Source organism: Prionailurus viverrinus, chromosome D2 (assembly GCF_022837055.1).
Source record: "Prionailurus viverrinus isolate Anna chromosome D2, UM_Priviv_1.0, whole genome shotgun sequence".
NCBI lineage: Eukaryota > Metazoa > Chordata > Mammalia > Carnivora > Felidae > Prionailurus > Prionailurus viverrinus.
Genome location: NC_062571.1, coordinates 71448564 through 71470410, shown reverse-complemented (window position 1 = coordinate 71470410; position 21847 = coordinate 71448564). Strand labels below are relative to the sequence as shown.

At 36.7% G+C, this 21847-nt stretch overlaps 1 protein-coding gene across 1 annotated transcript in view; it reads right to left on the bottom strand.

Moving 5' to 3' along the window:
* NHLRC2 (NHL repeat containing 2) overlaps positions 1–21847 on the bottom strand; it is a 60113-nt gene that overhangs the window by 14928 nt on the left and 23338 nt on the right. Inside the window, exons 5-6 of the mRNA XM_047824625.1 lie at positions 15023–15152; positions 2292–2391 (exon numbers count right to left, since the gene is read on the bottom strand). Coding sequence (XP_047680581.1) covers positions 2292–2391; positions 15023–15152 — 230 coding nt within the window. The remainder of the gene's footprint in view (positions 1–2291; positions 2392–15022; positions 15153–21847) is intronic.

The window sequence follows — 21847 nt, the reverse complement described above, 5'->3', positions numbered from 1 at the left end:
AGTAGTTGATATGTCACCCATGCTAAGTTAGAGAACAGGGGTACAAGCAAAGGGTTATAGAATATATAAAATATGGGCACTTATTCAAGAAACTTCTAAAAAAAATAGAGTCATAGAAATACATGGGATAACTACTACACCAAATTAAGAGGTAATTAATATGAGTCTTAATTTCAAATAGGAGTTTCCTTAATTAAATAAAAGAGTGGGGAGAAAAAGTACCTTCTAAAATGTTAGGAGTCTTGCCCACTGAAGATGAGTAATAAAGATAAAGCATCCTTAAAATTATGATACGGGTCCATGTGATCTGACTGGCCATTTTCCTATTACGAACGACAGTGACAACTCTACTTATTTGGAAATTTAGTTCACTCTTGACCATCTAGGTCGAAAACAGCCATCACTTACAACAGTATATTCTGGCCAGTTTTGCTACTTCTTTCTCCTGTTTATAATGATGCCTCATATTAATGTTTCTGGTCACCTCACTGTTTGGGCCACTATCATCTCATGCCCAGAGATCATCACAGCCCCATCGCTGCTATCTCTGTCCCTAGTTGTGTCCCACTCCAGATGCTGCCAATGTTCTTTCAAAATCACAGATCTAATCAGGTCACTTCCCAGCTTAGAACTTTCCATTTAGGCATGCAGAACAACATTCACGTGTCTTAAAAGGACACACAAGGCACTTCACAATTCGGCATTTACTCACATCACTGGTGCCATTTCCTGCCTAGAAAACCTCCCCTTTCCCTAACTCCTACCCCCCTCTCAGGTTTCAGTTTAGCAGCTTCTTCCCGGAAGCCTTTCTGGATAGCTCCTATCTTATTGCTATCGGGTGTTCTTATTCACTTTAAAGGACTGCTGCAGTGATCCCTTTTACACACAGCACTGGCATTTCCCAGCTATTTTCTGTTTGGTGATCTCATTCTTCCTCCGTTAGTCCACTGAAGAGAGCAACATTTAAAAAGCTTTATTCTTAATACAGTGAATATATTTTATCCCTTCAGATTAGCACAGGCCTAACATCCAGCATGTTTAATAAGTACGTAAGATGAATGACTAAATGTCGCCAAACAGCACACACAGCAACACATGCGCACACACACACACACGATTTGGAGCATCTGGTATGTTCGATCATCTATAGAACTACTCCTTCCTACTGATAAGTATATCTGAGATGATTAGCATTTACTTTCTATGGTGATTAAATGGTCTTTGTGGTCTAGGACTTCCATTCATTCATTTATTCTATAAGCCCTTACCGAACTCCTATTATATACCACATACTATGCTATGCACAGGGGACATAGAAATGAATGAGAAAGGGTGCCTTAAGGGACAGTGTACTAGAAGGAAACAGTTATGTAAGCAAGTACAACCAGGAACGGGGAGGGGGAGGGGGAGAGAGAAGGAACTTATCAGCACAGTAATGTAACTACACAGGGGGTGCAGTGAGGTCATAGCAAAGAATATGCGTAGTTCTACCTGGAGTGTTAGGAAGAAGAAACAAGGCTCTACAGAAAGGATATAAAAAAAGTGTGCAGAGACACTAGTTTTTCATCTTTATATCCCCAACAGTGGCAGCAAAACTCCTACATTTACTGTATATAAACCAGGCACTAGGCTGAGCTCTTCATATATATTATTAATCCTCAAAACAAGCCAAGGAAGTAGATATAAATAAGGAAACGGAAGGATAGAAGGTTAAGTGGGCTCTCCTAAGCTCAGAGAGATAAGTGGCAGAGTCGGGATTCAACCTGAGGCATGACTACAAAACCCAAGCCATTAACCGCTCTGTCACCCAGTCCTCCAGTGTTTGTGTTAATGAGCGGGGATGTCTGGACTGCATGTTAGAGATGTGCCCACAGCTCCAGTTCTGTCTCTAGATGCTCCATAGGGCTGCTCTTCCCAGGTTCCCAGGAGTTAGCAATGGCAGTCACAAGACTTGGGCTCGTGAGATGGAAGTGACGTACGTCACTCCCAAGTAGAAGCTTTAAGAGCCACTGAGCGACTCACCACCTCTCTCTCTGCCAGGATGACTGGCAAAGCTCCAGACGGTGGCCGCTTCATCGGCCTGGTGGCAGAGGAACGCTCCCCAGTGAACCTACTGAGTCAGCCAGAAACAAACCTTGTCTTACGCTCCCGACAATCGGAGAGGCAGTTACGGAGCTCCAGCCTAGCACACGCTAGTGACTAGCACACAGCAGAGCTGTGAGCGTGGAGACTCGGGGAGAGAGAATTCTGTGAACTCGTGTAGTTCACACGAGACAGAAACTGTCACTTACTTTTTCTTTGGTAGTCTGCCGCTGTCCAGGAGCAGTGCCCATATCTGATGAGTCCCTGCCATGGCTATCCAGAGAATGTCATCTCTTTGGACCTCTGAACCTTTACAAAAATAAACAGTAATTATCATATACATATCTCGTTAATACAAACACTCCACGTGTTTTAGAAGTTTAAAAGATGACAGCGGTTATGTTTACAAATCATCTGAAGAAAAAAATAATTTGCACGTTTTAAGTTGTTTTTGAAATTTTTCCATTTTCCTTGTGAAATGTTACTTACTATTTATAAATTTACCTGTAAATTCATAGAAATCCAAAGCATTCTTAATAGCGGTCTGTCCCTCTGCCTCTCTGGACACAATGTTTGTAAATATTTAAGTTCTTATTTTATCTGCTAAAACAAGTTGACATATACTCTCCAGAGAAACTCTGCCAGTCAAATACCGAGCATTAACCACTGAAATTATATGCTTTAATAACAGGGTTTTTGTACAATTATCATGAAAAGACCCCATCTTTTAATACTGTAAAAAAAATAGGTATTTCCTTTGGGGCACCTGGCTGGCTGGCTCAATCGGTGGAGCATGCGACTCTTCGTCTCGGGGTCATGAGTTCAAGCCCCAGTTGGCCATCGAGCCTACTTAAATATTTCCACCACTGGATTAGCTAGACTTAGATACACATCACAGCCGCTATTTAAAAATCCACTGTTTAGGGGCGCCTGGGTGGCTTGGTCGGTTAGGCGTCCGACTTCAGCTCAGGTCGTGATCTCACGGTCCGTGAGTTCGAGCCCCGCGTCGGGCTCTGTGCTGACAGCTCGGAGCCTGGAGCCTGTTTCGGATTCTGTGTCTCCCTCTCTCTCTGCCCCTTCCCTGTTCATGCTCTGTCTCAAAAAATAAATAAACGTTAAAAAAAAAAAATTAAAAAAAAATCCACTGTTTAGTTGGCTATGAGAGTTTTCCAAAAAAACATAGTTCACCTGTAAAAAAGCTAAGGGTATATAACATATTCGAATATAACCTTGTTTACTAAATATCAGAAATACTTTTCCACTTTCTTAGATGATGTTACAACTAACTACAACACGACAAGGCTCTATTTCTCAAATTCTTTTGTTAACATTTTTTATTTTATTTTAATTTTTTTAACGTTTAGTTTTGAGAGAGACAGAGTGTGAGCAGGGGAGGGGCAGACAGAGAGGGAGACACAGCATCCAAAGCGGGCTCCAGGCTCTGAGCTGTCAGCACAGAGCCCGATGTGGGGCTCGGATTCACGAACTGCGAGATCATGACCTGAGCCGAAGTCAGAAGCTTAACCGACTGAGCCACCCAGGTGCCCCTTACCATATTTATTTCAATTTAGGGGTGCTTGGCTGGTTCAGTTGGTAGAGCATGTGACTCCTTATCACAGTCGTGAGTTTGAGCCCCATGTTGTTGGGTGTGGAGCCTACTCTAAAATATATATATATATATATATATATATATATATATATATATTCAAACTGTATTCTGAGGCAACTTTTACATATAATTGAGAATTTTTAAGTAAAACAATTTGGTCAGATCTACCTTATGCTAAAAGAAATATCTTGGTAAGGCTGTTTTGTTTTTTTGTATCTTCTTTAACTTCAAGTAGTCTGTGTCCAAATTTTTCTTCCTTAACTTATATTACTTTCAAGTGTCTTTCAATTTAACAACAACAAAAATAATGATGGTTCTCAAAAAATTGTGGTTGCTATGCGCCAAGCACTTTATAGAGATTATCACTTACATTTTCTGAAATGCCCCAAGAGACACGTAGTATTATTAGGCTCTTTTTACAGATGAAGAAACGGAGGCTTAGAGAGGTTAGGTAACTTGCCAGGATCACAGTGCTGGTAAATGAACTGGCATCTGACACCAGGTGGACCAACAGAAAAATCTAGATCACATGTTGCCTCTTTTTCTGTGTTCTTAATTACTATCCTATGAAATCTAAAGGAAAGTATTTTAATTTTTCATAGTCAAATATTTTTATGAACATAAATTATATTAAAAGTGACAAGGGCACCCATTTATTCTGGGGACTCTGTCTCTGCTTAATCACTTTAAAAGTAGATCAAAAGCTTTTCATAATTATTTTATTTTGCTCCTGCCATGTCAGGACAAAGTGCAAAGGCGACCATCTATAAGCCAGAAGAGAGCTCTCACCAGAAACCAATCATGCTGGCACCTTGACCTTGGACTTCTAGCCTCCAGAGCTGTGAGAAAATAAATTTCTGTTGTTTAAGCCACCCCATCTGTGGTATTTTGTTATGGCAGCCCGAGGTGACTAAGACATTCCCCCTGAGAACAGAAATGAGACAAGGATATCTGCTATCAACACTTTTATTTAGCATCATACGAAGGTCCTAATTTGTGCAGTAAGAAAAGAGAAGCACAAAGCATACAGATTAGAAACAAAACTGTAGTCAGTAGAAGATGGCACGCTGTTAAAGCCTCTACCCTCTGCCAAGAGAGAGCTGCGTTGGTACATAGCTGAGTCAAAGACCTAATCGGTTCTCCAAATTGACCGGCCTAGTTCAACCAGAGGCTTACTGTATGAAGGCCAAACTTACAGTATTAAAGTGTGAACAATCGGTTTGGTTTTGCTCTCTGTGTACGTATTTCCTTTGAAGCATGAGAAACAAGAAAAAGTATAGAAGCAAAGGCTGTGTCAGGTCAGGATTTCAGTGTCCTGGAATTCCCCATAACAACTGATGAGGACAGCTGGGGGGAGGGGGGAGGGAGGTGGTAAAAATGATGACCATCCAGAACACTTCTATGACTAAGGGACTGAGCTAAGTAAGCATGTTTCAGGGAGTATTTCCTTTAATTTAACAACTTTAGTAAGTTGTTCTCCATTTTATAAAGAAACTGAAATTGAGAAGGGTTAAATAATTTGTTACAATTCACACAGCTAAACCTGGAATAATAATCTATTAGTAAGTCTGACTCCAGATTATTAGTGTTCTAACCAGAACAGAGGAACTACAGAAGTGAGCCTGGGCTCTTGCAGCCAAGTTTTCTCCCTCCTTTCTGCCTCTGCCCCATGAACTTAGCCCTGGCTTCAAGGACCCAAGAACATTTTCTGTGTGATCGGGAGAGAGATCAGATCAAATGTAAGCATGGCTCTCTATGCCAGGATGTGTGTCTACATTCACTCTTTCTGTCCTTCCTTTCCTGTAGCCTATGAGATAACCTATGGCTGAATAATCCCTTACCAGTGTTTTTTCCAATCCCTTGCCTTTCCATTTTTGGTTTGTTTCAGCTTACCAGCAGCTCTTTGTGACTTTTAGGATGAAACCCCATATTATAACAAATCCTTCTACAGTATTTGTTAGGCACCACTTTCTATGTGCCAAGCACTGTTCGAAATGCATCACATATTAACGCTCCTAGTAATTCGTGCAATAAACTTTTGACCTATATACTATTAGTATATAAATACTATTAGTATATAAATATATTAGTATATAAATACTATTAGTATATAAATAGATAACTATTAGTATCTTTAATTTAGATGAGGAAATTGAGGCATAAAGAGGCCAGGTACCTTGTCCAAAGTCACATAACTACTAAGATGTAAACTAATTAGAACCCAAGCAGTCTGGCTTCAGTCCATACTACACTGCCTCTCAGGAAGTTTTTACCCTGGCCTGATCATTTCACTGAGGGCTGAAGAGTTTGTTCTTGCAGATAAAATCAGAAAGAATGAAAGGGAAGAGAAGGGAGAAAAAGGTAGTCGGGCATTTATAAAGTCTATTGAGCCAACAAGAATCATTAATAATTTATACTATCCACCCTGGATTTTGAAATCTAAAGCACATAGTTGTATCACCAAGTATAGGTATTGGCTTTGTTCCTTCTAACAAGAATATGGTGATCATGAACATTTCAATTTTAAATTAAGAGTTCATTTAGTATCACTTCCAACAGTCACTAATAATCAGTAAATAAGTAAATAAATAAAAAAGTAAATAAATAAGTAAATAAATAAAAGTAATAAAAATTTAAAAAAAAATTTTAAAAAGTAATAAAAAAAAGTAAATAAATTAGTAAATAAGTAAAAAAATAAAAAAGACAATGCCAAGAGCTGAAAAGGTTTTGGGAGTATTTTAAAAGGCAAAACCTCTCGTAACTGTAAGAATTAGTGAAATAATTATATAAGACAGGAATAAAATCAGCAAATGAAATATGAAAATGAAAAGAAAATTACCTGCCATCCAGCTTTTAAAAATTCCATGTTATTTTAAGCAACTAGGATCAAAAATAGAAGCCAATGATTAGAACCCTCTAAATAATTTCATCTGCGAAATTGCCCATTAGTGTAAATAGGTTTTTCTATACAATCTCTCAACCTCCTATGAAGCAAAACTTCACACCACTAGGAGAAAGCAACCAAGCCCAGCATCCCATGGTACAGGAAACAACCAATTACAGCTGGAGGAAGGGCAGAAGACAACACCTCTCCACCTCTGGGGGAGGCATCTTTGGCCAAAGACCCCATACCGACACCACTATAGGTTTCCCACGGCTGGGGGAGAAGCAGAAAGAAAACGTCTCAAAACCACTCAGAATTTAGCTGCCCCAGAGAGAAGGAGCAGGAACAGCCAAGAAGCTTCCCACCTCCTTTCACGGAGGCCCAGGCCTACAGGGCCTCCCCAGGACTGAGGTCGACCAGTAACGAACCGCAGCGGCCTATCTCTCGTGGAGCTACTGCAAGACAGGGAACCAGCCCTGTGGCTCGGCTGTGCAGGATGAGCAAAAGCGGACAGTGTGCTAACACTGAGAGAAACCCTCCGGCACGCAGGCTCCCCACACTAAGGCCGCGGCAGCCCCCTGCTAGAGGAATTCGAAAGCTATGATCAACGGAGAGTAACCACAGCCGTCATAAAACCAAGGCCCAGCCTAGGTTCTGACTAAATTGACTGAACCTCCCATTATAATGGCATAAACACTACTGATCTCCTCAGCCTCTATAGTTCTATTCAAGATGACTGGAATAAAAATAATAATAATAATAATAAATGAGAAGACACACATAAAAGCAAGGCCAGAACAAAACAACACCCCCCTCCCAAACCAAAACTCCACTTTTAAGAGACAAAACATGGGGCGCCTGGGTGGCGCAGTCGGTTAAGCATCCGACTTCAGCCAGGTCACGATCTCGCGGTCCGTGAGTTCGAGCCCCGCGTCGGGCTCTGGGCTGATGGCTCAGAGCCTGGAGCCTGTTTCCGATTCTGTGTCTCCCTCTCTCTCTGCCCCTCCCCCGTTCATGCTCTGTCTCTCTCTGTCCCAAAAATAAATAAACGTTGAAAAAAAAAAAAAAGAGACAAAACAATCAACAGAACAGACTCAGGGATGACCTGAAATCTGGAACTGTAGGATATGGACTTTGAGAGAGCTATACTTTCTATGTTAAAGAATCTAGAGAAAAAGGTGGCCAACATACCTAAATAGGTGAAGAATTTAAGCAGATAGATGGAATCTATAGGAAATAGTAAAATGGAGATGCTATACACAAAAGAATCCCAATAATAAAAATTCCTTCAATAGGCTCATCAGTTGATTAGACACAGCTGAGGAAACAATGACCCTAAAGATAAACCAATATAAATGATCTGAATTGAAACACCACAGAAAAAAGGGTGAAATAAAAAACATGATACATAAGAACTGTTGGGTAGAACATCAGAGTCTCACATATAAGTAGCTGAAATCCCAGAAAGAAGAGAAAAGAGCAGAAAACATACATGAAGAGATGATAGGTGAGAATTTTTCCACCAATAGTGATGGACACAAAACCACAGACTCAAGAATTCTAAGGATAACTCCTACACTTATCAAACTGCTAAAAATCAAAGGAAATCTTGAAGGCAGCCAAAGGGGGGGGGGCACTTTATATGTAAAAGAACTAGGAAAATAATTAGACCTCTTGTTCAAAACTATGTAAGTTATAAGACAATGGAATGCATCTTCAAGGTACCTAAAAAAACTAAGTCCAGACTTATACATGGAGTAAAAAATATCTTTCAAAAATAAAAGCTAAATACTTTTTCCGATATCTCACTCCCAACATCCCCCCCCCTTAAAAAAACAGCCAAGAGAAATCAATGTCAGCAGACATGTGTCTCTAGAAATGTTACAGAAGTTCTCCAGACTAAAGCAGTATTATTCCAGAAGGACACTTGGGATTCTAAGAAAAAGTTTTGAGAACAGTTTGGCAGTTTCTTATAAAATGACACATACACTTCCATATGACCTAGCAATTTCAATTACTAAGCATCTGCCCAAGAGAACTAAGTACAAATGTCCACATAAAAACCTGTACACAAATGTTTACAGAGGCTTTAATCATAATTGCCACAAACGAGAGCCATCCGAAGTGTCCATCAACTAGCGAATAAACAGTTTGTGGTATGGCCATACAATGGAATACTACTTAAAAATAAAGAAGAACGAACTGCTGACACAAGCAACAACAGGGATGAGTGTCAAAAGCTTTATGCTAAATAGACGAAGGAACAAGAAATAGAACACTGTTGGTCGCTGGAGTAGGTGGTACAGTAGTGGGAAGGATACTGAGCAAAGGGTCACAAGAACTTTCTGGGATGATGGAAATATTCTCTGTCTTGATTGTAGTAATGGTTAAAGACTGTATGTTTGTCAAAAATCACAGAGCTGAAACCTAATAAGGGTGAATGTCACTTTTATAAATTGTATCTCATTAACCTGACTTAAAAAAAATCTTATAAATACAAAGTCAATGTGATAATAAACACTCTTCTCTCAAATTTTAAAAACAACTGTTTTTATTTTACCAAAATAAAAACACATTAGTCCCACTGTATAAAATTTACTCCTCAAAAAAAAAAAAAAAACTCTCAACTGATTATCTTAGAGGATGTTTTTTACGGTATTTCATAGCATATTAATGGAAGTCAGGGAAGCATATTATCTACGCACATAAGTACCAACACTGTAGATTTTTAGACTAGCATACTAAACAGTTGGATTTCAATCATTAAGAACAGCTAAATTATATCTAAGGAAAATGCTGATTAAAGGGCCAAGGAAGGTTAATGGGATTCGGGCACACTGTCCTTTCCATAAATTATTCTAAATCAGGTAAAGTCAAAGTACTTAGAGAGCAGCAGGGGTTTTGACCTTTATGATAAAAAAAAAAAAAAAATCTCTTAGAAACATGGCACAGATTCTGAAAAAATATGAATTTGTTGTAATTATTTTTAGTGCATTATGAAACTCTGACTATATTTAGAGTGATAAAAAATGAACAAAGATGAAACAATCTCTTTAGTAAAAATAATTTTATGTTATTTTTATGTTTTTATTACTGTAATGGCATGATTAGGCTAAATATTCAGTCACTATTTAAAATACATATGTACGTACATATACACATTACATGTATATTTAAAACGATCAGAGGTATTTCAAGTACCTCCCTAATCTCTTGAAGTATTATTAACTGGGTCTCTTGGTCAGACATATATTCAATTGTGTATTGTCCTCAGTATTTTACATTCTCTTAACCTAATCTATTTTGTTTTCTTTTAAGTTCAATTTTTAATTAAGTATACATTCACATGGATACAGGTTATACATTCAAATGGATACATGTTATATACAAAGTTTAATATCTAAAAATCCATGAGCACACCACCAAGTTCAAGAAAAAGAATATTATTTGAAAACCTCATGCATCCTTCTATAATCATAACCCCTCCTCCTCCCACAAAGAACCACTAGTCTAAAATTTTGTGTTTTTCATTCTCTTCTTTTACTTTTTAATTTTTCCATGTCTGGATGGATCTCTTGATTTTACAGATGACCCTTGAAAACAGGTCTGAAGTACATGAGTATACCTGTACGCAGATTTTTTTATCAGTACAGTATAGTACTGTAGTTGTATTTTCTCTTATGATTTTCTTGACATTTTCTTTTCTCTAGCTTACTTTATTGTAAGAATACAGTATATAGGGGACTCCTGGGTGGTTCAGCCTGACTCTTGATTTTGGCTCAGGTCTTTATCTCATGGTTCATTTAGAGCCCCAGATCCGGTTCTGTGGAGCCTGCTTGGATTCTCTGTCTTCCTCACTCTCTGCCCCTCCCCTACTCATGCTCTCTCAAAACTAAATAAACATTAAAAAAAATAACAGTATATTACACATATAATATACAAAATACACGTTAATCAACTTTATGTTGTCGGTAAGGCTTCTGATCAAGAGTATGCTATTAGTAGTTAAGGTTTTGGGGAGGCAGAGTTACATGCAGATTTTTTTTTACTGCAAGGGGGTCAGTGCCCCTACCCCCTGCACTGTTCAAAGGTCAATTGTATAGTCTTGCTTCCTATTCAACTTTCTATAAAAGAAATCTAATGTGGGTCTTTTCTGTAACTTGATTTTTTTACTCAGTAGATGCCAGATACTTGCCCATGCTGCTAGGCATAGCTGTGCTGTGGTCCATTTTTGCACTATGGAGCAGCCTGATATATGAAGATATTACAACACCTAATCTACATTTCATGTTTCCCTTCTGATAATTCCATCCTCTTTCAAATTCCTAACTATGGTAGAATTTCAGATATATCCTTTTAAAATATTAAAAAAATTTATGTGTTTACAAGAACAATTTTTCTCAGTCAGTCCCTTTCAAGTTGCATTTAATTACACATCTGTTTAAACCAGTTGTACAATTACATAATTTATATACGATCCAATTAAATACGAATGCAAATGGAAAGTTATTTTTATGAAAGCAAAGTTGAATACTTTGGGAAGACTTAATGAAAGTAGCTAAGCCAAACTGTTGTTGAACTAAGTGTAGAAAGACTACTGAAAAGAATAGGTTAAAAAAATTTCAGCCCTCAGACTTCCTTGCAGGGGTTTCAAAATTCTCATCATACTTTAAAGAAACCAAAACAATATATTTAGAGTGGTTCAAGACTATCAGGGGCTACGTAAAGAAAAGGCTGTAGTCCTACATCAAAAGATTGGCTAAAAATGTACATTTATAGTTCTTAAAAGAAAGCATTTTTACTTTTATGATTCCCAGATTTAGAAGTTTTTTGGTTTTTTTTTTTTTTTTTTCCGGGGCACCTGGGTGGCTGAGTCGGTTGAGCACCTGACTTCAGCTCAGGTCATGATCTATAGTTTGTGAGTTCAAGCCCCGCATTGGGCTCTGTGCTCACAGCTTGCTCAGAGCCTGAAGCCTGCTTTAGATTCTGTATCTCCTTCTCTCTCTCTGACCCTCCCCCGCTCATGCTCTGTCTCTCAAAAATAAATAAGTGTACAGGGCGCCTGGGTGGCTCAGTTGGTTAGGCGTCCGACTTCAGCTCAGGTCATGATCTCACAGTTCGCGGGTTTGAGCCCCATGTCAGGCTCTGTGCCGACAACTCAGAACTTGGAGCCTGCTTTGGATTCTGTGTCTCCCTCTCTCTCTCTCTCTGCCTCTCCCCTGCCCATGCTCTGTCTGTCTCTGTCTCAAAAAAATAAATAAATAAAAACATTTAAAAAATTTTTTTAAAAATAATAACTGTTTAAAAAAAAATTAAAAAGATTTTTTCCTATATGGATCAATTATCATAGTGAATCACTTCAGTAGTGGATTCTACTCATTTACTTCTGCTTTTATTTCCACAAAGGATTCAGGTAGCTTACAAAGAAATAAACACTAATAAATAAATTTGAAATAAGGAAATTGAAGCAATAGGTAAATAGGGTAGAAAAAAATGCAACTGTACTGATATCGAAAAATGAATGTCATGTTTCCATTATATTTTGCTCGATAATTTGTCTCTAAGTTTTCTGGTAATCAATACAACAAAGCAAATACAATCAGTTACAATATTCAAATTATCAAGGAGCTTAAACTTCATACTTAGGAAAAAAATAATATAGGGATCAGAAAAAAATTCTCTAGTAGAGAAATTTATAAGGTAATGATTGAATTACAGCAAATCTCTATAGTAAAAACAGTACAAGTCCCATAGGGCCGTGTTTTGATGAATACACAGTGTGAAACACATATGCACACATATAGATATAAATGAATGTGACATGTTTATGCGTCAATATATTTTTTAATGAATGACACAATCCCAAAATACAGTTTAGTAAAAACAATTGTAAGAACAAATATCCTATGATCCAATTTCCCCATACTCTGACAATATGCATCAATCCAGGAGATTAGATTTTAGAGTAACTTAAAGCAGTGGCTCTTAAAATGTTTCCTGGGGAACATACAACTTTGAAATTCTGATGAAATTCTGACCAATTCCTCCAAATTTTATAGAGTTTCTGGGAAGTTTAAGTACCTCAAAAAGCCTAACCAGGAATGCCTGGAGTATATGACCCAAGGTTAAAAACTCTTGGACTAGAGTAGTCATTGTGATTATAGGTCCTTCAAATAATGCTTGAAAACCATTTTCTCTTAGCATTTTGAAGGGTGTTAAGCTTAAGTGCATTTAAGATTACTCCTCTTGCCAAGTACCTGGAGTGAAGCTATTTTAAGCTGTAAGTGAAACGCAGAGCCATATGCTCTTAATGATCCGTTGAGCTAAGGTAGGACTCACTTCCTTTACTGAGAACTGAGCTTAATAAAGACATACATCTCAGCACATCAGTCCAGGTGGAAGCCAAGAGGGTACTTGTCTCTACAGCCAAGATTTTCTTTAGAAAGCAGTTTGGATGCATTCTCAGTAGGAAATAAACAACCAGAGATTCCATGCCATAATGTGTGAAAAACTTTTAGCCTAGATTTAAGTACTCCTTGGCTACTTAAATATAGTATCTGGTAAAGTATATCCTGTTTTTAAGCAATGTAAGTTCTAATTTATGTGACAGACTGAATTACTCATCTTGGTTCATCCACACCCTTACCATGGCCTCGCTGTAGGCAAAATGCAATTCCCATCCCATGACTTTGAGCTCAGTTATGTGATTTGCTTAATAACAGTAGGTAGGCAGATATGACATGAGCAAGGGCTTAAAATGTATGTACTGGGCTTACACTCTTGTGCTTCTGCCTTTTGCCAAAAGAATATGCCTCAGACAGCTACTGGCCCAAGGAGGACGAGAAACAAATGGAGCAGATCTATACCCAAGAAACAGCCTGGAACCAAGCCCAGGCTGAGCCTTGATGGGCTGAACCCCAAACCTATATGTGAGTGAGAAATAAAGGTTTAATTTAGGTTTGTAGGAGTTTGGGGATGATTTCTTATGAAGTGTTACTGTGGCAATTACTAACAGACACAGTAAATACAAGTTGTAAGTTGCAAAATAGCAACATCAGTAACTGAACTGCTATACAGACTACAGCTTTAAATCACTCGGGACTTACACACTAAGGGGAGAAAATTTCCTTTTTTGCCGTGAGGGAGGTGACAGCACACCAAAGTAGCAATTCTCACCCACTTTGACTAGTTTACTGAGAGAGATGTTTCCCGACCGGTTTTCTATCTCTAAGATTTATGTTCAAAGAGCTCAGTAGTGTATCCAAGGCAAAGAGGCAGGAGCAACAGAGAAGTCCTGTTAGGGATGAATATTTTTAACCTTGAAATTATTTAGAATTGGGGGTGTGTGGTGACACAAAGAAGACTGTAGCTGGTTTCACTACGGTTTTAAAATTCTCTGCATATAATATGACCCCTCATTGATTGCACCTGGGACACACTCTTCCCTCTCCCTTCCCAACCCCTTCCTTCTCCCTTTGAGCCTCTAAAACCCTCATGATTACTGGGGCACAGAGTTCCAAAAATAAAATTCTCAAAAGTAACTTACATGAAATACCTAAGTAATTATTAAGTGCAGCAGTACCAGTTCATTCAACTATTTTGTGAATAGCAAAAGCTTTATAAAGTTAATCACAATGGAAAAAATTAAGGTCTTTGAATTATAAACAAATTAACATAATAGGAAATTACCTCAAATGTAAAGCCATTAAACTAAACTGGTGCTTATTCACTCCATAAATATATTCGGATCATACAAACCATTTAGTTCCTAATACCATCTTCAATGGATCCTACTAACTTTCTTTATTCATTACTCTGGTTTTAGATGTGTAGATAACTACCTCAGTATCACTGAGGGTCAATGAAAAATCAGGGTATGAATGCTTCTAGATTACTTTTTAGCCAATTAATACAGGTAATAAAAATTAGAAAGATAATATAAATCTCATTCATTCAATACCAACATAATTCAGTAATTGTTTTAATCGCCCAAAAGGAGCTATCACGTTTCAATACAAATTTTAATACTCTAAAAAAAGCAGCTCTCACTTCTTGATTTCTTTCCGAATGAAGAGTAAATAAAAAGGGCATTGTTAAACAGCATAGTTCATGAATAATCATTTGAAGTTCTGAAAGTACAATCTTTCAAATTTTAGAATATTCAGAACTGTATTAACTGGAAACTGCAGCTAAGCTGAAATTTCTTAACATTAGAATAATATATCGTCTCTCGTATGTATAAAATACAACATGTAAGCATGTAATGTTATATATAACAATATATACTGCTGGCCTTATTTTTAAATTAACAAACACCACCACAGGTAATAAAAGTCTAAAATAACTAGCAATTAGAATTAATCCCAATGAATGTCCCCAGAATATCTTAAAAGTGTTACATTTATTAAGCAAAGTTTACTTAGATTTAATATTAAAAATTTACATACCTGATGTCCCAAAAACCACATCCCAGGGGGAACTAATGGGCTGTTCTTCTCCTTTAGCTCCACCTTCTTTGTCTGTACCTTGAATCCCAATGCCAGCTACAGTGCTCACCATCTCAGCTTCTAGGTCAATCTACAGAAATTGACACACGTTTTATGCAGTGCATGTTACTTTTGTTTTGTTTTCCTTTTGGTACATGAGGACTTCCAGTAGAACATACAGAAAGGTTTTGCAACACAAAGTCTTTAAAAAAAAAAAAAAGGCTAATCAAGTACAGTATAGGGTGAGCTTGTTATTCAAATGTACAAAACTCTGTCCTTTTCATTCCCCACCCCCCTTTCCCCTCCCCATCCTCATCATAGCCTCTCCTGGTATTGACCTCATCTTAACTGCTACTGATCTCACCTTAACTCTAAAGTATGCTAGAATAAAGTGTAATTCCAAATTTCAAAGCAAAATCTGGAAAAATACATGTTTCTCTCTTTTTCTTTTTGAAAGAGAACATGTGTGTGCAAGTGGGGGAGGGGCAGGAGGGGGGGAGAGAGACAGAGAGAGAGAGAGAGAGAGAGAGAGAGAGAGAATATGAATCCCAAGTAGGCTCCACACCCAGTACAGAGATCGTGACCATGATAGGTCATGATTGTGACCATGAGATCATGACCTGAGCCAAAAATCAGAGTTGGACACTAAAATGACTAAGCCACCCAGGAGCCCTAAAAAATGCATGTTTCTTAAAGTTAAATATATGTATTTCAGTTATGCTTGGCTAGTAATTGACAAAAATAGAGTTTAACATGTGCCAGGCACTAGTCCAAGAGTCATCCATTTGTCCATCCTCATAATAATCCTATGATTTGTGATTTTGATTAATATTGAGGATACTGAGGCATAGATCATAAAGCAGGTTTCCCAAGATCACACAGCTAGTAAATCGAGGATCTCGGATTTGAACCCAGGCAGTTCTAGCTCTACTATACTGCCTCTACTTTATAAACTGAAAAACTAATGATTTCTGAAAAAAAAAAAAAAAAAAAAAAAACAAAAAAAAAACCACAAAAACCGTTTGGTTTCATCTCCTGAGATCCTTCCCCCAACATCTCACCACGAAAATTGTCAAACAAACATAAAAGTTGAAAGAATTTTATTGCAAACATCTGTACACCCACCACCTACTATCAACATGTCACTTACTTGCTTTATCACATAGTTTATGGAGCTATCAATCCTTCAACCCATTTATACTTTTTGACACATTTCAAAGTAAACTGTAAACAACAGTACACAGGCTCTAAATATCCCGGCTTGTTTATCATTGGTAAGAGGTCCATATTTTTTCAGTTCCCTTTTCTTTTTTGAGGCAAAACTTACAATGAAATGCAAAGATCTTAAATGTATCATTCAATGACTTCTCATAAATGCATAAAACTGTGTACCTTAATTTACATAAAGATGCAGAATGTTATCTTCACCCCAATAAGTCCCCTTATGCCTCCATCCAGTTAATCCTGCCCCCAGAGACAAACAGTATTGTTTTTTCATCATAGATGAGTTGTATCTCTTCTAAGATCTCAGCTAAACAGAATCAAACTATATGGACTCTATTGTGTGAGGCTTCTTTCACTTAACAGGTTTCTGAGATTTAGTCATATATAAGTAGTTTGTTGCTTTTTATCGTTGAACAGTATTCCATCATAGGAATATACCACAGTTCATTTATTTATTTTCCTACTGATGGACACCTGGGTTTTTTCTAGTTTGGGGCCTTCAAATAGAGTTGCTCTCAATATTCTCATATGAGCCTTTTGGTGAACTTGTGTTTTCACTTCTCTTATGTACATACACAGGACTAAAATTGCTGTTATAGGGCAGGTACAGGATAAGTATAAAAAACAAACAAAAAACTTCCAGAAGGATTTTTTTTCCAGTGGTCTATTCCTTTGTATTCCCACCAACAACATATGAAAGTTCCAAATGCTCCATATCCTTGCCTGTTGTCTTTTTTAATTTTAGCCATTATAGCATTGCATTGTGGTTTCAGTTTACATTTCCTTTTTAACCCATGATGTTGATCACTTTATGTGTTTGTGGCCATTCTTATCTCCTCTAATGTAAATTATAATGAGAAGTTTTAAATTTATCATTTTTTTTTATTTTTTCTGTGTCCTGTATTTGAGAAACTTTTGCCTACCTGTAAGTCATGAAGACATTTTCATGTTTTCTTCTAAAAGCTTTATAATTTTACCATTTACATTTATGTCTGTGGTGCATCCTGAACTGATGCTTGTATATGATGTGTAAGGTAGGGGTCACATTTCTCTTTTCCCCCATATGAGTATCTAGTTGTTCAAGTATAATATGCTGAAATGACTTTCCTTTCTCCCTTGACTGCTTTGATGCTTTTTGAAAAATCAAATAACTGTGTATGTATGAGCTTCCAAAAGCTCCATTCTTCTTTACTGATCTACACATCTATCCTTTTAGAAGTATCACACTGTCCTGATTAGTGTAGCATTACAGTAAGTCTTTAAATCAGAGAAGTGTATTTTTAACTTTGTTTATCCAAGACTGTTTTAGATATAATAAATACTTTGTTTTGCACCTCCATATAAGTATTGGAATCCACTTGTCAATATCTTAAATAAACAAATAGAAGCACCTGATGAGTTTTGATTGAGATTACATTGAACTCACAGATCAATTTGGAGAGAATGGACATCTTACTATTGAGCCTTCTAATCCAATATTGGATTAATTTTTCTCAGCAATGTTATAATTTAAAATATCGAGGTCTCATGTTTTTGTTAAATTTATTCTATGTATTTTGTTTTTTGTTTAGTACTATAAATAGAATTAAAAAATTCCAATCCAATTGACTATTACTAGAATACAAAAATATTGATCTTTTTATACTGAGATTGTATTCCACAGCATTCCTAATTTCTATTTGTCCGAGTAGTATTTTCAGAGATTTCTTAAATTTTCTATCACGTCATTGGCACATAAAGTCAGTTGTTGTTCTTCCTTTTTGGCCAGTATGCTTTTTCTCTTTCTTGCTTTATTACAGTGACTAGTACTTCCAGTATAATTTTTAACAGGTGTAGTGAGAATGGGGATCCTTGCCTCATTCCCAATCTTGGAAGGAAAGCATTCTATATTTTGCATGGAGTATAGCTATAAGCTTTTTGTAGATGCTCTTGATCATATTAAGGACATTCACTTCCATTTCAAGTTTATTGCAATTTTATCAGCAATAGAAAAACATTAAAACATTTAACATCTAACCTAGCAAAACAACAGTATGGTTAATATCTTTTATTCTGTTATTAATAGCAAATTACACTGATTTAATTAGGTGGTAGCCTCTCGCATTATTTTTAGTGGCTGTTCTATAATCTCTTGAAGTTGTAAGGAATATTCACCACTGTAACCTTATCCATATTTTTACTGAACCCAATCTGCAAAAATACAATAGGCAGTTAGGGATAGGCCCTGAAAATACATCTTGATATAAGAAATGTACCAAAAACTGACGTGATATTCAAAGAATTCCTCTTATAAAAATCTTGTTACAGAGGCGTTTTAATGAATATTCAAAAACTGTTAATTCCTATGTTAGACAAATGATTCCAAAAAATAGAAAAAGAGTAAAAACTAATTGGCTCATTTGATGAAGTTAGTGTGACTCTGGTTCTAAAATCAGGTGAGAACAGTGTAAGAAAACAGAGCCGTTTAATTTATGAACATGAATTTTAAAATATTAAAATTTAACTTGGGATAATCAAATCCAAATTGACTTTTTAAAAAAAAATTCATGATTAGGTAAGATTTATTCCAGAAATAAAAAGATGATCAAATGTCAAAAATCTCTTAATTCATCACATCAAGACACAAAGGGCAAAAACTATATAATTACTTCAATAAATGTAGAAAATGCATTCGATAAAATCATATAATAAAATAATTCTTAGTAACTAGGAATAGAAAGTTTAACTTCATTAACAATTTTATTTCCCAAAGTTATTGAAAATATTAAATTTCTGGAGAAAATGTCCTCCCTTTAAGGTATGAGCATGACAAGAGACCCACTATCACTGCTAATGTTTAAAGGCAACTGAGGTTCTTGCCAGCAATTAAAATTTTTTTTAAATGTTTACTTATTTTTGAGAGGGAGAGAGAGAGAAAGACAGAGCATGAGTGGGGTAGGGGCAGAGAGGGAGGGAGACACAGAATCCGAAGCAGGCTCCAGGCTCCGAGCTGTCGGCCCAGAGCCCGACGCGGGGCTCGAACCCACGAGCTGTGAGATCATGACCTGAGCCGACGTTGGACGCTGAGGCACCCAGGTACCCTTTGCCAGCAATTTAATAAAAGAAAACAAGATATGTATAAACAAGAAGGGAAAAGATAAAAGTGCATCTGTTTTTGCAGGCAACATCATCATTTATATGAGAAACAAATAAGGTTTTACAGAAATGGATGAGCTGATCCTAAAATTCATACGGAATTGCAAGGGACTCAGAACAGCTACACCAATGTTGAAAAAAGAAGGAAGTGGGAGAAGTCCTACTTCCTGATTTCAAAACTTATTAGAAGTTATAGCAATCAAAACAGTGTGGTATAGGCACAAGAAATGATATATAGGTCAATGGAACAGACTTGAAAGTTCAGAAATAAACCCATGTATGTATGAATAATTATTTTCTACAAGGTTGCCAAAACTATTCAATGGAGAAAGAACAGCCTCTTCAATACATGATTCTGGGATAACAGGATATTCATACTCAGAAGAATGAAGTTGGACCTCTACTTCACTCCACATACAAAAAATAAATTCAAAATGCAGCAAAGACTGAACTGTAAGAGCTGTAACTATAAAACTCTCAGAAGAAAACAGGAGTAAATCTTCATGATCTTGGATTTGGAAATGTAATCTTACATATGACACCAAAAGCCTAAGCAATTAAAAAAATTGGGAATCCTCAAATTTAAAACTTCTGTACATCAAAAGATGTGATTAAGAAAGTGAAAAGACAACCCAGAGAATTTGAGAAGTATTTGAAAAATCACATATCCAATAAGGGATCTGTAACAGAATATATAAAGAACTCTTACAACTCAGTAAGAAAAAACACAACCCAATTAAAAAAACTGGTAAAGAATCTGAATAGACACTTCTCAAAGGAAGATATAAAACCAGTCCATAAAGATGGGAACAGATGCTTGACATCTTTACTCATTAGGGAAATAATTATCGTTGTGGTTTTGAGAGGCCACATTACACCTAGTAGGAAGGCTAGAATTTAAAAAGTGGAATAATGGTGAAGATATGGAAAAATTAGAACCCACATGTAAAATGGTACTGCAACTATGGAAAAATGTAGCAGTTTCTTAAGAAGTTAAGCATGAAATATAAAACATATGACACAATAATTCCGTTACTTAGATATCTACCCAAGAGAAATGAAAATGTATGTCCACACAGAATTTTTACATAAATTCATAACAGCCAAATATTGGAAACACACTAAATGTCAATAAACTGTTGGACAGACAAAATGTGGCACATAGCTATACAATGGAATGCTATTCAGCAATACAAAGGAAGAAACTAATGACCCGCTGCACCAGAGATGAATTTAGAACACTACTCAATTTAAAAAGCAGGCACAGGGGCGCCTGGGTGGCGCAGTCGGTTAAGCGTCCGACTTCGGCCAGGTCATGATCTCACAGTCCGTGAGTTCGAGCCCCGCGTCGGGCTCTGGGCTGATGGCTCAGAGCCTGGAGCCTGTTTCCGATTCTGTGTCTCCCTCTCTCTCTGCCCCTCCCCCGTTCATGCTCTGTCTCTCTCTGTCCCAAAAATAAATAAACGTTGAAAAAAAAAATTAAAAAAAATACTTTAAAAAAAAAAAAAAAAAAAAAAAAAAAAAAAAGCAGGCACAAGAGACCATATATTATATGATTCTATTTCTATGAAATGTTCGAAAGAGGCAAATTTATAGATAGAAAGTAGATTAAGCTGGGCGTAAAAACAGGGATGAACTGTAATTGGGCATGAGGGTTCTTGGGGGGGGGGGATGAAAATGTTCTAAAAACAATTTATGGTTATGGTTGTACAATTTGTTAAATCTCCTAAAAGTTCTTCAATTATATACTTGAAATAAGTGCTATGTAAAATATATCACAATACAGTTAGACAACACACACAAACATTACATGTTTTACAAGGTCATACACAAATAGAAAGGTATGAATTGAACATACCAGAATGTCTGGCTACAGGTGTTTTTATATAGGGGAATAACAGGACAATGAGACTGGGCTAAAAAGGAATTTATAAATTACTAAATGAATTATTCTAAACAAGTGTCAGATCTGCATGAAACAATGATGTTTGAGATATATGAATGTATGATCAATCCTCTGTAAATGAGGTCTTAAAAGTATAATAAATATTTTTATATACTTATAAAAATAAAGGAAGAAATAATAATTCCACCTCATTTTTTTTGGCAGACACTAAACTAAATCATAATTTACAAATAACTTTATGTAACCTAAATTTATTGTGATTATGCTACTTAAAAAATATTTGAAATGCAGTGAATACTCCCAAACTCATTAAGTTCTAAGGCAAGAGATAGAACAGAATTTAAAAAAGACAAGTACACCCTGAATGCTGTGGGCTAAGTATCTTACTGCTTCAACACCTTGGTTAGCTATCTGGGACACTACGGAGTTATACAAACATACAACCCTGAAAAGACAATGATAAAGAAACACTGACCTTTATGGACTTAGTAACAACAGAAAACCACTTTTTCCTAAGGTGG